This window comes from Thunnus maccoyii, chromosome 12 (assembly GCF_910596095.1).
Source record: "Thunnus maccoyii chromosome 12, fThuMac1.1, whole genome shotgun sequence".
NCBI classification, from domain to species: domain Eukaryota; kingdom Metazoa; phylum Chordata; class Actinopteri; order Scombriformes; family Scombridae; genus Thunnus; species Thunnus maccoyii.
In genome coordinates this window covers 9,241,521-9,261,552 of record NC_056544.1, presented here as the reverse complement: position 1 = coordinate 9,261,552, position 20,032 = coordinate 9,241,521, and the positions used below count along the sequence as shown (strand labels likewise).

Here is a 20,032-nt window from a genome sequence, read left to right as displayed (position 1 = left end):
CTGTGAAACTGGACCAAATTAAAGCCTAGTTTTTTATCATACTAGGTTTTTAATGTGGTATAATATGAATATGTGAGTGGGCAGTATTTTCTGCTGTCACTGTGAGCCTTTTAATAATTTGGCAAACCTCTAGAGATATTCAACTTGACTTCACACTCTCGTTGAGGCATGAGGCTCTGAATCAGTTTGCAACAGCTTATGCAAATAGACGTGAACGCGGTTTTTAGCGTAGATGCTGATCTGTCTTCTGCTTTTATGTTTGCAGCCACCAAATGTGAGGGACCCCTGAAGTTTCTGTGCAAGAACGGAGAGTGTATCGATAGCTCCAAAGTGTGCGACTCTGTCAAGGACTGCAAGGACCGATCAGATGAGCCCAAGAAAGAGTGCGGTAAGAGGAGTTTTTCTGCACACAGTAACTTGATAGTCATTTCCTGTCAGCTGTTAATAAAAGCTCTTCAAACCCTCGATGCAAATAAAGTTTATTAACAGCATTCGATCTGGTTTGCTTATAAGCGTTTTCTTCATTTCCCAGTCGTATGAAATGAGGGAAAGCATGGCTGTGAAATTACACAATCATTTGTTACCGTGTGTCAGCGGAGCTTTTGTTTCAGCCCCGCGCAATGAGAGAGCATGTTCATATCTATTGTAAATGGATTCAAGCACTTAATGTAGCAGTGTAATCATATTTGCCATAACAAAATGTGACTACCTCCCTCCTATTACGTTGCATTTCAAAGGCCTCGGAGATGCGCTCAAATTAACAGCAGTCTCCGTTGATCAGAACAAGCGCATGCATGTTCTAATTACCATCAAACGATAGAAAAAGGTTTCTTCTGCTCTGTGATAATCTTGCTTCCTGTTAGGGCTGCTCGATTATGGCGAAAATCCTAATCACAATTATTTTGGTCAAAATTGAGATCATTCGATTATTTAACATGATTACTCATTGATTTTGAAAACATCATGCATTTATTGAACTTTTTTTTAAAAAAAGCTTGTCTATTAACAGTTGATTTCCTTTAAATATGAATCAACTGAAAAACATAAAAAATAAATAAATAAAATCAGTGTGTAGTTGTGGCTCCTCGTCGCATTTGAGATGTCAGTAAGTTGTTAGCATTTCCACCAAAGAGACATTTCCCCTCTACACCTCTCACATGATTTAATTTCAATAGCCGTTCACATGATTCAGAATTTCACAAAAGATCAGACAAAAGTGTAACATTTAGATACAGATTTGTGTATCAGAAATTGGTTTTGTCTTCTTTTCTCTCTTGTGATTGATTTATCTTGTGGTCCTTTGGATGGTTCCTGACTCCAGCTTCAGCGATCTAATTATGTCACATATCATCATTTATCAGTTACAGGGGACTTTTGGGGCCCTCATTCATTTGGAGGCCCCAAGCAGCTGCTTAGTTTGCTTGATGTGTGACTGTGTGTGAGAGAGAAAAGTCACAGTTTAAAACACTGAGGATTTAATAAACTGAACTTCATAACTGTCACGGTCACTGAATTTAATGACCTGTTACAAGAAATACATGGAGGGAAAAAGATATGTAGGGAGGTAAGGGTAAGGGTGAGGGTAGGGGTAGGATGGGTACAGGGGTGGGTGAGGTGGGTGAGGGGTTTGGAGAAAGAGGGAGTCGCTGTTGCTGTTATTTCTGGTGACTCCAGCTCCAGAAGCTCTTATTCTTTGTCTTCTTCTACTTTTTCATCAGGAGCTCCTGAAAAGAGAAAAACAACATATTTTGAAATGATCTGAAATCAGTTGTTAGAATAAAAAAGATGAGCTGAGGCAGCAAAACCTGAAGCTGGAGGTTTTTTCTGTGAGGCGCTGGATGTCCTCTCTCCTCTGCACCTCCTTGCAGATCCAGATGTTGTCTTTGGTCCACAGCGTCTCCTCCAGCTCTCTCTTCTCTTTCTCCCACTGCTGTGACCTCCTCTCCCAACTCTCACACAGCGTACAGAGCTCCCTTCTGGACTTTCTTTCTGATTCAGAGAGCTTCTTCTGGAGACTCTCTTCTCTCTCTGCCTACCTGTCAGCCAGTTGTTTTCGAAGTTGTTCCTTTAGAGTCTCATAGGTCAGCTTTCTCTGTTTTAGAGCTGACTCTGTCTCATTCAGCAGGGCCAAGGTGTCAATGTAAGCGATGGTGTGTATTCTTCTTTTTCCATTGGCCCTGCTGATCTCTTTGTCTTTGATCCCTCACTTGTCCAAGACTGCCTCTCTTTCAGGACCATGATCTTAGCAGCAGTCCTCAACTTCTCTCAGCCTCCATGTGCCTCCTCATGTCCTCCATGCCTCTGTTATAGTCCTGTACAACACGAACACAGAAATACATGAAGATGTTTTTATATCACTGATGGCTGTTTTTCCTTCCAGGAAAACAGTCATCTGTTATTACTGAGAGGAAATACATTTTATACTAGAACCATTCAATAAATCCCATTTATTGTTTATGTATTCATATTAATCTGAGGTATTTATCCAGGCAGACATTTACAGGTATCTATATTATCATCTGACTGACTGTGTGAGATGAGTTTAATTAAGGCAACATTGTAAATTTGTATGAATTGTAATCTCATCTGTGCTGATGAAAAGTGTATTTGTCTAAGCTTTAGACACAATATGAAGCCATTAAAACATGCATAGTCTTGTGTAGCAGTGCAGTGGTGTGTCCTGGTTTGAACATCTTACCCTGCTGACCCTGCTTTCTCCTCTTGCCATGGTGTCTGATGAGCTTGAAAATGATGATCTAACACGTGAGATGGATGTAAGATTTTGTCGAGTATCTGACAGATGGTTTTCTCTGTAACAAATGTTTGTCTGTTCAGCTGGTGAAGAGAGTGTGACGTTTGAATGATCACACAGATGTTTGACGGAATAAAAGAAATGATTGGAGCTCAGAGAAACCACACAGACAGTGTTGATCTTTAGTTTTACTCACAGAAAGTGAACCAGCTTTTGTCCTGCAGTTCCTGGACACGGCTTCATGTACACACATCACACCATACTGAACTTTCCTTCATTGTTTTCATGAATAATGTTATAATGTTTACCATCACATCCAGATTGATAAAAGTGAAACTGTTTCTTATAACAACAATAATTTTCATTCTGTTTTAATATGAATTATTCTGAGGTCACACACACCTTGCACTCAGCATTCATGTATCCAGAGAGAGTGTGTGTTTGCAGACCTGCCAACCTGTATGCATTTTTTCTAGCAGGTACGCATTTTGACGTCAAAGTACGCTGGTATGATTTGTCACCCTAAACTACGCAAAAAGCTGGTGACCACTGTGAGTTCAGTTGTGCATGTGCAGTACTCAAGCCTAACAGCGAGAGGCAGCAGCGTCTAGCCTGCCGCAAAGCAGAAGAAGAAGAAGAGTTCAACCAATCGTAGCGCTGGATTTATTCCCCCTTGCCTTCACCCAAATATGAAGCGGGGATGATCATGATTGACAAACGTGTAATGTCATCTCAAGAGACTGCAAATCGACAGCAACATGACATCGATTTTATCCCTTTCATTCCCCCTCCTTACTCCGGCTGGCTGGTTCCTCAAGTAAGAGGACATAGTTCCTTCATTGGACTTTGGTCATTGCTTTGTGTCTATCTGGTGATCTGTGGCCCAGGAATACTATATCTTTCTGAATATTTACTAGTTGTTTTTCTGCACACAGTGTTTCAGCATTTGACATTTACTTATGCGAGTGAAGTCAACTGTGCACACAGTTTTTGCACAGTCCCCTTCACATGCTGATCCATATTTATGTATACTAGGAATGCTCCTGAAATTCAGCGGTAAATTCAGTCAGCTCTCACTCATGAATGAAAGCCTTAAAGGGGATGTATCATTCACATTTCCAGGTCTATTTATATTTATATATCTATTTATCTAAATGCATTTATCATGAATTCAGAAAACCCAAGTTGCTCCACCCTTGTAGTTTTAGATCACAGTTTAATAGGTCACCAACAAGTCGGTGAAAACGTTAAAATAAAAAATCGGAAGATCTATCCCACAGCTATATTCTGTGTATTCTGGCAAACAGTGCAGGTGATTCCAGGCTTTTCTTTGATTTCTGTAGATGGGTTTTTGTAACTACGAAACAAAAAACTCTACCCACCTTCAGTCTTTTTCATGCTAATTTACACACTTAAAAATAGTTTTGTTGTTATGTAGCTGACATGTAACATGGATTTAACAAAGACATCTCCTTTGCAAACCTTCTGCTCTCACAGTAAATGAAAGAGTGTAAACAGTGTCTCCATATATCTTCATCTCTTAATCTATTTACTGGCCGTTATTAAATGAAAGTGATGTTTGAGTCAAAGGACAAAAGCCAGTGTTCATTAGAGAAAATATCTGAAATGAGAGACTGAAAAGCAGACATACTCACTCATAAAATGACATTTCCTCAGAGGAACATAAAGAAGTAGGGAAGGGAAAAGTTACAGCTGGCAGAGTGGACTGACCTCTGCCAGGGAAGGAAATTGAAAGACCGAAACAGGTATTCCAGGGAGTAATTCTCCACCCTTTCTCCTCGGTCTTCCTCCTCTTCCTCCCTCGCTTCCCTCGCATCTCCCTCCCTCTCTCCTTCAACTCAGGTCTTGTTCTCAGCTCATTAAAAGTGTGTCCACACACACCTAGCTCATCGCTCTGCTCGCTCAACCATTTATTTGCAAGATGTTTCCCCACACACAAAAACCACACACACAGGCAATAATGCTCCCCGCTGCACCGAAACACACTTATGAAAAGATGTTCATTGTGATTGCATTTACCGCATCAGCCTTACATCAGGGAAAATAGAGACAATGCATTCTTCTCTGCGCTCAAGCAAATGTTTTCTGTTTTTTCCATCTCATTAGAAATAATGGCATATTACCACAGTACTGAATCATTACTTGGCACACCATTTGTTTCTTAACACTGCACCATCACGTCCCACTTTCAGCTAAAGGAAAGGCTGGAAATGGGTAGTACATGATGAGTTACCATGGTGAGAGAGAGAAAGAGAGATAGCGGTGGAGTAGAGAAGGAGAGACATCAAGTATTCTTGCCCATGGGAAAAAAGAAAAGTGACCTCTAAATCAGTGCTGTCCTTGGAGGCGGTGTGGAAAAAGCTGTTCATGTTTTCACACTGGATCTCTCCCGGGGCATCTTTGATATCAACTCAGCTTCTCTCAAAGAAACAGGAATGAGTGAGTCCTGAAATACAGCCACGTCTTGGTCTTTTCTTGCGTCTGCAGTTAATTCTGAACTGACAAGGAGAGAGTAGTGTGAGCTACTGTGAGTGGCAGATTGCTGTCAGCCATCCAGCTGAATTAGAGATGGGACTTTAATGTTGGCAGTTGCCTTGCTCGAAGTCTGCTGGCACTTACACAAAGCAGAGATGAAAATGTTCTCACTAAATTAACCTTCAGTCAATCTTTGGAGAGTTTATCTTTCTCCATTTTTGTCACAATAAATAAAGAATAATGTGATGGAGCAGTGCAATTTTTAAAAATATTTTTTGTCTTTCCTCAGCAATCCATTAGGTGAACAGTTCATCTTGGTGCCCCGCAATCAGTGTATTGCTGGTGTTGTGGCTTTAACTCTGCATTGTGTGGTATGGTGGACAAGGACCACACTTCCAAGGATTGTCTTTTAGCAATTTATGAGACACCAGCATGTGTAATTGTAGGGAAGCAAAGCATTCATGTGGTCTCTGTTGCATAAATGATGTGTGGTAACACCATCAGCAGTGTCATAAAATGTCTTGCGCTAGCCAACAAGTAAGCTATGTGGTAGTCCTGATAAACACATGCTTCGAAAAACATGTCTACTGATTAGCTCATTGATATGATGAACTGAATGAAACCTTAATGGTACCCTGTGGAGTTTTTGACTACTAATAGTGCTATTGAGCAGTGTTTTTATGAATGGGTCTTCATTTTGTTTGTTTTGTGCATGGGCACACAGGAACACATGCGCATGCAGGCGAGATGATTTACATTCGTGCAATGGTTTCACAATACAATGATCAAAAGATGGCGGTTATGTGACAAGAAAGTGTATTCATGAGACGACAAAATGTGAAAATTGAACTGGTACTTAAGGGCCCTGTATTTTTTCTCTTCGGTGCTCTTTTTTACAGCCTTGTTGGAGAGTTTGCTGATGCTGTTCTCCTCAGTTGTCCCTCACTAATTCACAGACATACAGTAGCCCTGCTTTCAATGACTGATATATTGGTTAGAATATAAAGCTCACTGGCTATTGACAAATGTGTTACACTAGATTTGGTAGGATGCTGTTAAAAGAATTAAGCATTCACTCTCCGGTATTGACGAATGTGGTTTCTCTTGCAGTTTAATCCATTTTTCTCTTTATCACCACATTCCAGTTGTCTGTTGTTCATTGTGAAGCCATGCTTAATTGTTTGTGTAAAAAGCAAAGTCTGCATCCTGTTGAAAGAAATGTTAGAAATATTTTTTTTGCTGTTGAACTTAGCTTTCACTGCGTTGGCTTACCTTGTATGATTCATTCAGACAATTGGCTTTTGTTCAAACCAAACATGGACAGGAAAGTGTGCTGGAGAGCTCTACAAATGATTCATTGGTCTCTCTCTCAGTACACAGCAGTGAAATGATACAGGAACTCTTCTCTATGAATTGGCCTGTATGTAGTAGCTAGATGGAATTTCATTCTCAGCTGTATTGAACAAATATGCGGAGGAAATTGAAAAACTGACCCAAGAATTTCAACTTGACTTAAATTTGACTTTTGCTGCAGTATCAAGTCATTCATAAACCATGTCTTATATAACCATGTAACATGTCTCAGACTGACAACCCATAACCAGATAAGATTGAGACAGGTGAGGTTGAGACCGGTGCTTCTGCTCAGTGCACCTTCGCTCAGCAGAATTTATTTTCCAATATGGAAAATGTTTTTTCTCTTTCTGTATTCCAATGTTATTTTATCAGTAAAAAGATCCATAATATCAAAAATAAAACAAAACAAACAGGCTAATTACAATCTCTTTTGTTTTCAGATAAAACACAAATTTCTCCATTTACCACTAAAATAAAGCTGAGTTCAATCAGTGTACTACTGCATTAATGAATCCTCATTCAGTCCATTAACTAAGCTAATGTTTCCATTTAGATCACAACTACACAACTAAACATTACCATTAAATGTAGAATTTCTAGGTTCTCTCATATTCCCTTATTAAGCCTCACTTATAGTGCAAATAAAAAAACAGCACATTGCTACTAATGAGTATGTCAGTTCAGTAAGAATGCATGAAGATTTGCACCATCTAACTTTTCAAAGTACTTATAATGTTCAAGAATGTATACATCAAACTCTGTTACACCAATAATATATTCATGTAGAACAAGCTGTTAAACCAAGAAAAATAGTATTTAACCTGAGATGAAATGTGCTGTTACCAGAAACTGGAACATGCTTGGATCTTACTTTGATCCCAATGATAAGTTTACAGCCGGCACCATCTTGAGTCACATGCGACACATTTTTCTCCTTGTCCTTGTTAGCAAAACCATAAAAACATGTATTAATTACCCTTACAAAATCGATCTAACATTTAATTCAAATGTTAAGCAGCATATGTATGTAGTTATACAAGATTTAAAACTTCACAAACCTGTAAAAACAGGAGAAAGAATGAGGCAGGTGACGGGTGCTTCTGTTCAGCGCAGCTTCGCTCAGCAGAATGAGGAAGCAACAAGTCTGTTCGCAAAGAGAGAAACAAAGCGCCACACCGCCTCCTGCTGGCAACACTGAAATGCTCAGTGTATTTTAAAGAAGCCTTGTAGTTATACTAAGAGGCAATAATTGACCATTGTGGCTCATATTAGAATATTCCTCTCACAGAAATAACATTCCCAAAATAAAAACATAAACAAAAATGTAACCACACATTTTGTATCCACATCTCTGCAACCTGCCATGTTTTCCCTTTGCGCAAGTGTCGTCGTGTACTGAGAGAATAACGGTGCCTACAGATGCACTCTACAACCTGAGTTGGGGGTTGTACAACTCAATCCATAAAAATGTACAATTTTTATGCAATTTCTTTCCATTGAATGGAGAATTCATTATAGGTCGGGTGCAGATGTCCTCACTCACTCCTGTGATCCTTACGGAGAATCTCAGGATCCCTGTTTGCAGCCTTAATCCCCTCTACACACAGATTTCATATCCCCTGCAGATGGACCTGATTCTCAGTTTAAGAGCTTACCATGTGTGTGATGTTGTGTCTCTTTGATTCCGTCTCCACTTTGAGAACATCTGATAAGGATTCGAAAAGGATGGAGAAGAGCTGAGTACAGGAGCTGAGATAAAATGAAGATGATGATGATATCTAATTTCCCAACCTGTGGGCCTCACACATTTACACACCTCTACCCAAGCCCCCAGGAACAGCGCTGGGCTTTGATGCCAATTTGACATAGTGGCCAAACCGTGTAATTACAACGTTACATGATGCACACTGGCCCATAGACGAACATTGTGTAAGACACGGCTGTAAATCAGCGGATGAATTTCTTTGAGCATCACAACCCCCCGTGAAATGACTATCAGAATTTGATCCATTTGGTCTGATAACATTTGGAAAGACTAGAAAAGCCACACAATTGAATTGTTTTATCCCCATTCAAGTTCAGAAGTAGCCAGCTCGGCTGGCGGAAGTCGCTGGTGTGCTTGCTCTATGGGCCCCACAGCTATTTGGAAGAAGTCAAGCTTTTTTGGCTTCATGCGCCACTGAGCAACTTTCATAGGAATGAACGGGGCCCCGCCTTCAATGCTGTATCCACTTCTCTTAATATATCTGTGTCTCTACTGAATATCACAAGTCCTTTCACCGCTCTACATCCTGTTCAGAGATATTTTACAGTAAATGAGCCTGAGGCCTTTTCTAAATCTGATTTTGACATTTTAAATGACCTTCTGGATGGCCATAATGTCCCTGCCTCATCTCTGATTGGCTGCATCTGACCACTGGCTTCTTCTCTTTCTCTCACAGGGCTAAATGAGTGTATGATCAACAACGGCGGCTGCTCCCATGTCTGCATGGACCGACCAATAGGCTTTGAGTGCCAGTGCCCCACTGGCTACCAGCTACTGGACAAAAAGACCTGTGGTGGTAAATAAAAAAACATACATTTCAGATAGATAGATAGACAAAAATAGTGGCAGGCTGGTCAGTAGGAATCTTTGTGTGTGTTTATGGGTGTGTGTGTTGCTTTGGGCAACTCTCAGCTCTCTAGCTGTCTCTTTGTGTGGTGTTCCCAGCCTGTCACTCCCCAGGGAAACTAGCACCATCATACTACTCTCTCTCTTTCTCTCTCTCTCTCTCTCACACACAAACACACAAACACACACAGTACAGCCTTCACACCCTTCCTCAAAATTTTAACACTAATGTTTCCCAATCACACCGAAAAAAAAGCCTGAGATCTGCTGGAAGGAGGCAGATCAAACACACCCTGCGGACTTATTTCTCCCCTTAATGACAACTTGCCAGTGTGTTTTTCAAGCACTTGAAGCCATAAATGTGCATTTTTAGCTCCCATTACAGCTTTTATTCTACTGAAAATCATTGCTATATTTACATTTTTGAAATCTAGTCTGCCCTCTCATCTGGTGCAGCTCATGAGGGTGAATTAGTCACTGTCTGTCTCTGCCTGACTGTCTCTCTCTGTCTCTCAGTTGATTGATAACTTCTCTTCCCTCCCCTCCCTGCAGACATTGATGAGTGTGAGAACCCTGACGCCTGTAGCCAGATCTGCATCAACTACAAGGGAGATTTTAAGTGTGAATGCTATGAAGGTTATGAGATGGACCCCGTCACTAAGACCTGCAAGGCAGAGGGTGAGTCTTATTGATCAATGATCTGCAGTGCAAGTGCAGCGATGCAAGATGATAGGATTTAAGTTAAGGTGTCTTATTTTGAGGCTACAAATAAGAATATTATATAAGTTCATGTAGGTTCTAGAGAATTGAAAAGGTCCTGAGAATCAAAATGTTTTAAAAATGTTGTGCATTAAAGAGTACCTATTTTTATGCAGTTTATAGATTCATGTAGCTCACATAGTTGCTAGCAAAATCTATTTGAGTTGTAAATAAAAATTTGCCTCCGCGGAAAAAAGCTGTGTTGTTGATAACGAGACATTCTCTCAGATATCGCGCTGCCTCATTAGTGCAACATTTCACTCTCCTCTAGGTTTTGTGCCACAGTGTCAAACTCTTCTCATCTCATAATCATTAACATCTTTGTGCTGTTAGGTTCTTATCATTGCTCTGCACTTGCTTGTGTACTTGACATAATTGCTAAATCACGAAAGAAAAGAAAAAATAGCAAGCGTCACCAAGGCAACCACTCGATTTCTACCCGGGCCAAATCTGTCCCATCTTGTTCGACAGTTTCATGAGTGACATACTGATGCATTCAACCATGTTGAACACTTATAATTAGGTAAAGCAACTCTTCAGGGGTACCTGGCTCAGTCACAGTGGAAGCCAATTACATCAAATTTAATCTGGCCGCCAGGTCGACTTGTTGACGACAGTTGTCAGACTAGTGGAGAAAAAAGTGAACTGCTTAAGAGGCCAATTCATTTTCTTTGACCTCCAGCTATGGCCGACAGCTATTAGGGAGAGGATTACAGTGAAAGGCCAGATTATATGTTTACACTTGATTCCCCCCAAAGTGTTCATTTCTTAATTGGCAGGAAACAGTGAGTCAAATGAAATGTGGTGATTTGGTCCCTGTGGCTGTCAAATGCTGTGATTTCATTTCCCTCAATTAAACTCAGCCCATATTGTCTCTAAGAAAAGTCAGCACTTTGCGTGTGTGTGTGTGTGTGTGTGTGTGTGTTTGCATTTGTACACACTGTATTTGTGTGTGCATTGTATTTGCCCTCCCCCCTGCCTCCTGTCTACACTTGTGTATTTCTCCGTGCATGACTGCCCAGTGCATTTGCTATCAGTTTATTGTGGCCAGGAGAGAACTCTATGTATGGCTGTGTGTCAAGAGCAGTGAAATCACAGTTCCACTGCTTGGGTTTGAAGCAATGAGAACGACTGTTCCTGTTGACAGCCCGTAAAACCAGCTTGGGACCATTTTCCCCTTTAGAGGGGTTGGAAATGTTGTCATTGTAATGGACAGTTTTTAAGAGTGCATAGTCCTGAACAGCAATGTCATCCTTCAGACTTTGGGCTAGGAGAGGAAGGAAAGGGCAGAAAGAGGGAACATTTAGGAATACGATACTACAATGAGGCTACGACACAGACTGTCAGAAGGCAAACTGAGGCAAGCAAGCTATTAATGAGAGAATTTCATATCTGCCTCTAGAGACAACTGGCTGCAGCTGCCACCCTATTACCATGCAGTGTCAGAGAGAGATAGGCTCAATATAGATGTTACAAGACAAAGGTGGGCTGTAGTTGCTAGCCAGAGTGATAAAACCTTCCCTGCAGGCACACTCTGTTACTGTATCTGTTACTCACTTGACTTCTTCCTGCCAGAGTTATAAGGTAATAAACCTTAAGACGTGATAATATCAATGTGTCTAAGGTCCCTGTTCAGATCAGGGCCTAATTAAAATGCATCCTGGATGACCCCACCACAAGTGGACAGCTCTAAAAATAGGCTTGAACGCACCCAAAATGAAACAAGGACACATTGAGATTTAGGTGCTCAGTGCAAATAGCTCTGTGTGCCAATAGCATGACAAAGCAAATCTTTTGTGTCTGTCTATGACAGTGTGATTTTACATTGTCATGTCCAGGACTTTGTTTCCAATGTTGTCTTATGTTGTGTTTTTCGGTGTAATCTGTTTATCCAGTATGCAAATATCCACTGCTGTCCTCTTCTCTAGCTCTGCGGCCAAAAACTAATGTGTGTTTTTGTAGCTAGCAGTGGTCATAGTTTCCTTTCTGATAAGATCAAATAGGAGTGTGGGATGGGAGATCGAATCACAAATGATCACGAGATGCATTTGAGATACCAGGTGAGACCTTCAGTCCATAGCTGGCCTTGTAACAGACACAATGCAGGTTTTAAAAGATACTAATTCTGTTGCATCTATGGGTTCAAGTTTGTTGCAGTTGCAGAGTGTGTGTTGAGGGAACTGAGCAATTGATCCTTATTGTTCTGGTAGGCTGCTACAACAAGGGCAAGAAATCTGTCTGATTTAACTTTGTTCAAGGTTGTTTATCTGCCCTCAGTGGAAATGTACGCAGGGCTGCTAAGTCTCACGCATTGACCGTAAGACTCAGACAAAAGACACTTTTCACACGCTCTCACACCGCACGTCCATTTTCTCACGCGGTGAAAAACAAAATCATAACTGATAACGTCATTGACAGCACACAGACAGAGAAGACAGAGCAGCACAGCGCAACAGCAGCACCGTGCAGCAGCGACTTATTCAGACCATCAGGGGGAAAGATTAATATACACACATCTATTATATTGTAATTTATTCCTATGCATGCTGCTCAGAGTAATCTCAGTCAGCGTCCCTCCCTCTCCTTTTGTGCTGTGCGCATGCAGGAAGGAGTGAGAATGAGTTACTATGGTTACGAGGACGCTCTGTGTCTCTGTCTCTGTGAGACTTTCTCACATTTCCCAATGATAGGTTTTTAGGTTAGTTGTGAGGCTATGTAATTCATCCATATTGTTTGTACTTTGTTGCAATTGTTAGACTTTGAAGACGGCCTTGTGAGTATTGATAACAGCAACCCTCAGGTTTAACATTGTTTAACCAGGTTTAATTATCCAATATTGTGATGTGTTGTAAGGCTGTTTGGTTTATATAACTTGTTTATCCTTGTTTGACCTTGAAGACGGCCTGTTAGCCTGCAACCTACTACCATTTAAGGCTACATAATGTTTTAGTGCAGGTGTCTGTTTCTCGATAGGGATATATATGATATACGGAGTGTATATCAAAAATGCAACCTGATAATACAAATTATAAAAAGGAAAAGTCTTATGAAAAAAGTGTTGGCTCATGAGGCCAGAGAGAGATCAAGTGGGTCAATTGACCATGAATAGTGCTCATTTTATTATGAACAAAAACAAGTACTACCAAAGTACAAATTTCCCCCACGGCAACAAATCTCGTTCCAAGCTGAAGTCAAAACTTGGCAGCTCCTGGTCTGCATTGCTAGTTTTCTTTCTGCAGTAGTGCCTGTGTGTGCGTGTATGTGTGTGTATGTATGTGTGTGTGTATGTATGTATGTGTGTGTGTGTGTGTGCGCCTGTGTGCGCCTGTGTGGGTGTGTGCACGTGCTCTGACTTACGTCTATTTAGTTCTTCTACCTGTGTGAAGGTTGTCAGCTTGCTGCTTAAAGAGGCGCAGCCAAATGCTAGGGTGCTCCTGATCTATATTCGGCAGGAGAAGATAATAAGCTGCGTACAACATAATGATGCCTACAGGCACATTGATCAATACACCAACTACTCAGCAGTTTTTAATGAAAGATTATTGTCCCCGCACTCTTGTTAGAGGAGGATATTGAGCTGTATCACACAAGCTTTGTCGTGTTATTTATCTGTGTTAAAAGATGCCATTTAGAGTATTGACTTCAGTGCTACAAATGCACAGCACCACATTAAGCTGCAATGCTTTTTGACAGAGGTATTATTACTGTAGAGAAATGTCTGCATCATTTCTCTGACACACAGCATTTGCCATCAGGGTCAACGCTCCGGAGTCCAGCGCACAAACATTTCAATGCTGTGCTGAAAAAACGGAGATCTCAGGCTTATAGGCGTCTTATCTCTTATTATGTCCTTTGCAGCAGAATAGTGCTGCATGTTTTGGGTGTAATTATTGACACAAGTGCTGGTTCGGCCATTATTTCATATCATATTTGATCTAAATCCAGACCATGTTTTTTTTCAGAATGTTTTTCAAAGCTTGATTGCACTGGGTGAAGGTTAGAATTGTTGTATTACACTGCACTTGCCTGCGAAATTGTTATCATATCATGAGTGCAACAAAGAGGGGATCTGTGCAGCTTCTAGACGAGAGCAGTTTTATAATAGGACATACCAGCTTGGCCTGTTCCTCTGGCCCTTTATCAAACTCAGAGCTGATTTGATTGACCATTATTGAAGCAGATACTCATGCAATACTAAAATTATATTAAATCTGCCTCAGCCCATTTTCTGAATTGGCCTTCACTGTAACTGGTATGTAAATTAGGCTGGCTAAAAGCACCAGCGCTTTGGCCCTGAGTACATGTTTGCCATTGTGCCCATTTTCAAAACAAAAAAAAATAGCCGTAAATATTTATTTGCTTTGTGTGCAGGGAAAAGCCCTTACTTACTGTTTACCAACCGGCATGAGATCCGACGCATCGACCTGGTGAAGAGGGACTACAGTCAGGTGGTGTCCACCCAGAAGAACGCCGTGGCTCTGGACCTTGATGTGGCCAACAACCGTGTCTTCTGGTGCGATCGCTTTCACCGGAAAATCTACAGGTATATCAATAACAGAAAACTGACTTTGGAGTGAAACCTTGAGTTGCGATTAATAAATTTATTTTAGAAACGTGATCTTAGCGGGCATGCAGCCTGAAAACAGCCTTGAATTTGAAGAAGCACCAGGGGCTGCGTTGGTGTGTGCAAGTTGCTTTAGGCACTGGTGAAAAAATGAAACACAATCCAGGGAATCCAGTTTGAGTTTCATGAGTTAGAAAGTTTATCAGACACTAAAACACTGCACAGTGGTTTTAATTCTATGAGACTTAATTTTACTGCTCTGGAAAGTTATAATTGCATATCAGGCGACACTGTGAATGAGTTTGAATATCCCCATAGATTAGAACCTTAATCTTAGATTAGAAAACCAAACCTTAATTTACATTAGAAAAATTTCATTTATATTTTGGAGTGTAGATTAGAAAAAAAACTTAAATTTGAAGCCTAAATTTAAATTCCAACCATTAATTGTGATCACAAACCTGAAGCCTGAGTTTGACAACATACATGACTTTACATTAGACTCCTGAATCTGGTAATGCATGAATGGACTCAGCAATATGCTTTTGGTTATTATATTGCTTTCCAAATATTCTCACCTGTACTAGGAAGGATTTTGTTGCCCTGTTTATGAAAATGATTTTTTTTACCTCCGAGATGCAGTTATCAGTGGTTGTACACACCATTAGCCTACTTCTTAAGTGTTCATAATCCTCAAAATGTACTTTTGATCAATTTTCAGCATGATTAAGCTTCATTCTGTCATAATAGACTTGTAAAACATTATTAGCATAGCATTAACTCGATCTTTAGAAACTCTCTTAGGCAAAAAAAGTCTGGCTCTATGTTGTCTCCCCTGTTTTCCAAAGATGAACCACTGGAACATGTTAAGGTTTCAAATATTAAAACAGCTGCTGACAATTTTAACTTCTGATTTTGAACTAAATGTGACCTTTCAAATTTATTTTTGAAATTGAACTAGCCAAATCCTTTATTGTTGCACCCCAACATGATTTCACTGTTCTTGATGTACATGTTGTACTGAGCATCTACCTGTTCAGTTTTTTTTGAAGATTTAGAAATTGAATCCACTGAGTCGCTGGCTCTGACCTGCTATTATTTTAGATGTAGACTTCCTAGACTTCCTATTCCTATCCTATATCCCAACTACATTTTCTCCCCAGAGTGTACTTTAATTGGAGCACTATGTTCTCTTTATAAAATGGATGTTAAGAGAAAAGATCTCTGGGGAAACTTAAATTGAAATTCCTGTTGGGGAGCAGCTGCCCAGCCCTCACCTCACACCTCTGCCAGGGTCAAATCATTAGCGAGTAGGGCCAACCCCAGAGTGAGGCCTTGTCTCTTCTGATAAGTAGTCCACCTAAGAAGGACGCTAACCCCCGGATGAACCTGCTCAGCGCATGGCCCAAGGCTACATCTCTCACACCAGTCCCATTCTTCACTCCGCAGTCGCTTTACAGCACACTGGAGAATGGAAAATTAGTATACACGTCAGCAGTCATAATACATAATCTGTAAGCTATTCACTTGTCCTGTGATTGTTTTGTATGTGTTCTCTTATCCACTCAATTTTCTTATAAAATGAATGTTCCAAAAAGACAAACATTCTTGCAGACTCTAGTAAAATATAAATGTTATTTTAGTTGTTTATTATTATTGTATATGTCTAGATTTGCTTACGTCACTCTTGGTGAATTTTTTTTCTATGGTTGGTTGTTTTTGGGGGGAGAATTTTGTAAAATATTTAAACTGGTAATGAAATGATCAAATTCCATATTTTACAATGATAAATGTTTTAGCTAGGTTGCCATGTAATAAGAGCAATACAGTATTCACACTCTATCACAAAATAGGGCCCCCCATGTAGTCAACATCCCTCCACTTCACATTGATTTTGCAATACTGTCTGGCTTGCAATAGATGATCCCATACATATTCTCCTCCCCTCGAAATACTCCCCCCCCCTCCTCCCTCCCTCGCTGTCCCCCACTCTCTCCCATAATCCCTTACTCACTCGTATTTCTTCCCTTTCGTCCTTCACCGCCCCATCCTTCCCCTGCAGTGCCTTCATCCATGAGGCCAGTGACCCCTCGCAGCAGGTGCCGCTGGTGGATTCATCGTTGCAGACCCCTGTGGGCCTGGCTCTCGACTGGCTCCAACACAACCTGTACTGGGCCGACTCCGGGGACAAATCCATCTCCGTGGCCTCGGTGGACGGCACCAAGAGACGTGTCCTCATCAACACGGACCTCAGTGAGCCCAGAGCTATAGCGCTGGATCCCCATCATGGGTGAGGAGGATGTGTGTGTGTGTGTGTTGGCCCACTGTGTAACGATTTACAATATGTCAGCATAAAATGGTGTCAAACTGAATTCATGTTGGTTAACCTCTACTTTATAACTTTGCTGGCAGACACTGTACTCATCCTGTTTTCTCCTGTTCTGTCACATTGAAGATGATGGTCAGTGACCCCAGACAAAGATTTGTTAAGTGATTTCAGCCTGGGACTCAGAAATTGAATAAATATAATCCTGTTGTGGGACCAAGTCTAATCATAAACATGAGAGAGCTCTTGTTGCTGTGTATGAGAATCTAGCATAACAAGCCTATGACCTATTTAGCATCCTGACTCAATAGTTTTTTAGAAATTCTGTCCTAGATGATCGCTCCTAATCTGGGAAGCTTTATGAATTTATGCCAGCGTGTGCTTTTGCAGCTTTTGTGTTCTGGTGATCCAAACCCAGATGAAAACAAACACGCACAAAAATAAACTAAAATAAACAGGCTCATAGCTCAAACTGAGACATACATACAGCGAATATTTTCTGCACATTACAGGCCCAATCATAACTGCCCAACAGGAAGCCAGATCACACAGATTACTTACTGTGACACCAAATGGTAGTTTGTCTTAGCAGGAAAATGCATTTGATGTTGATAATAAACATTAACATAGAAACCACTGAGTATTTTGCAGCGGTAGATGAATGATATCGCACAATAACCGTTCAATAACCGTTCAAACTTACTGAACTCATACTATAACTGCGTTTGTATGTGCTAGTCGAAACATCTGGGGTTGATTTAAATCTACTGCAAATAACCGCCATCGCACCAGATGTTTCCATGTTTATTTCCTAATGGGCTGCTTAAGATATGTCTAGTGCAGGTCTGGAAAGCAACAGTGTACAAGGGAAGGCAAATTATGTGATAATAAACTTGAATATTAGTAGAAGGAACCAATAAAAATATTCTGGAACCGCAATTATATACTGCACTCCTCCTGCGAGGGCAACATCCGCATGAAAGGAAGTAGTAATATAATGCTGTGAACTTATCAAAGAGGTCAGTGATTTAATTAAAAAAAGATTTCCCAGACTTATAAAAGATCAGTCTGGGAAATTTTTAGTCATTCTTAAAACTTAAAAGAACCTTATGCACACAAGATTACTACTTAATACACACAAACAAAGCTGTGCATAGTTAAATAAGTATGATATGATCTAATATTAAGAAGAATTTAAGCCATCAGAAGCATATATGGCAGCTGTATCAATAACACTTATGCACTATAACATTATTATTTTCACATCTCTTGCTGTGCAGCACAAACCATCGTAAGCTCTCCATAACAACACAATAATGATGCTTTCTTTGTTCCACCCAGCTTTATGTACTGGTCAGACTGGGGCACAAGAGCCAAGATAGAGAAGGCCGGGATGAATGGAGTGGACCGACAGGTGCTGGTGGCTGATAACATTGAATGGCCCAATGGTATCACTCTAGGTGAGAGGAAAACCGCTTTTTTTCAACTCCTCCTACTATACTGTATTTCACACTTTCTTGTCATTTGTTGTGTTTTGCTAAATGTGCCTGAATCACAGTCCTGAAAACACACTCAATCAGCATATTGTTGGTAAAGATCGAAAGTATTTGAAATAGTATGTATAAATGTTAAAAAGATAATGGGAAAAAATAGATTTATAAAGTTTTCATATTTGGTTTGGAATGGTGTTTGACGTATTTCAGATATTATGGATCGACATAGTAAAACTTGCAGTGGTGTAATTGTGAGAATTTGACATTTTAAAACATAATCAATATCACCTGAAGGGATTTGTTGGTCAGAGTGCAGGAGTGCTTACCGTGAAGGCGATCAATTTCTACTCAGCTTGGGAAAGTCCTATCTGTATGTGTGTGTGTGTGTGTGTGTGTGTGTTTCTCAGATGTAGCCAACAGGCGTCTATACTGGGTGGATTCAAAGCTGCATCTCATAGCCAGTGTGGACCTGAATGGAGCTCACCGGAGAACACACTTGGCATCTGCAGAGAGACTGGGACACCCCTACGCTGTAGCTGTTTTTGAGGTTAGTGTGTGTGTGTGTGTGTGTGTCTATCTCTTTATAGATTCAGTCCCTCATGTTGCAACACTCAGCAATAGATTTCAAGGATTTTGGGCAGCTGTCCGTGAGATCATCCAGCGTCCCACAACTCATCATATCTCTGTCTCTCTCATTAGCCTCGCAGGGGCCTGCAGTGTGACTGGGAGTTTAAATGTAATGGCTGTTAAATGCAATTTACTACATGCTCAGCCTGTGTGTGTCCTTGTGTGTGGTCTGTCTGTTTTATTGCAGTGCTGATGATGCAGGATAACAGCCACCAAAATCTGTTCAATCAATGAGTTACCATTCGGTCTGTATGACTTAGTGCTCGTAGCTTATAGCTCTTGATTCATTTGTAACAAACCAATGTGAAACTGAACCGGACCCGAACTAAAAGACTGAAGAATGAACTGAACTACAGGTGTGAGAGCACCCTTAGATCTGGTTCTTTGCTAAGCAGTACAGCATATCCACTGCCTGCCTTTATGTGTGTTTGTGCCTGCTTGCCTAATATGTGCCTGCGTATCTGTGTGTGTGTTTTTGTTACCTCATTGGGACCTTTCCTGGTATAAACACCGACCTTGTCGAGACCAGTAGTCCTCATGAGGACCAACGTCAATGGAAGTCGATGCAATGTCCTAACAAAGAAAGCTGCGCAAACTGCAGCTGTGCACTCTATGCACAGACCTTTGTGTTTGTTACTACTGCAGCAAATTCCCAAATGGATGGTAATGACATCGCCCTAGTGGCCTGCTCCTCAGTGGGACTCCACCCAGAGGGAACTGGTCTCAGTGGGAAGAGAGATACAGATTTCATTCAGCAGCAGTGACTCATTTTTTTTTAAATATCCACTTCTGTTTGAATTATGTTTGTGAGCTGAAAGGTTAGGAAACTTGTCCTGGGTGACTTTCAGAACACTAAGCCTTTTTACTGTCACAGAAGCAACAGGCCAGACTTGATCTAAAATGCTTTCTTCTGACAGAAAAATGTTTTCTACTGTCACAGTGGCTTAAAATTCCAATCCATCCATAGCATAACCTTGAAGATTTGTTTTACTGTACTCTCCTACTCTGTGCCGTTGGTCCACCCTGCAGCCAGCACTGTAGTGTAACT

At 40.7% G+C, this 20,032-nt stretch overlaps 1 protein-coding gene across 2 annotated transcripts in view; it reads left to right on the top strand.

Annotated features, from left to right (window-relative positions):
- The window catches only part of LOC121908429 (low-density lipoprotein receptor-related protein 8-like), an 80,779-nt gene that overhangs the window by 54,039 nt on the left and 6,708 nt on the right, over positions 1 to 20,032 (top strand). For both annotated transcript variants that reach the window (XM_042428442.1, XM_042428441.1), the window contains exons 7-13: positions 266 to 388; positions 9,046 to 9,165; positions 9,768 to 9,893; positions 14,346 to 14,517; positions 16,601 to 16,828; positions 18,206 to 18,324; positions 18,765 to 18,904. In XM_042428442.1, the coding sequence (XP_042284376.1) occupies positions 266 to 388; positions 9,046 to 9,165; positions 9,768 to 9,893; positions 14,346 to 14,517; positions 16,601 to 16,828; positions 18,206 to 18,324; positions 18,765 to 18,904 (1,028 nt within the window). The remainder of the gene's footprint in view (positions 1 to 265; positions 389 to 9,045; positions 9,166 to 9,767; positions 9,894 to 14,345; positions 14,518 to 16,600; positions 16,829 to 18,205; positions 18,325 to 18,764; positions 18,905 to 20,032) is intronic.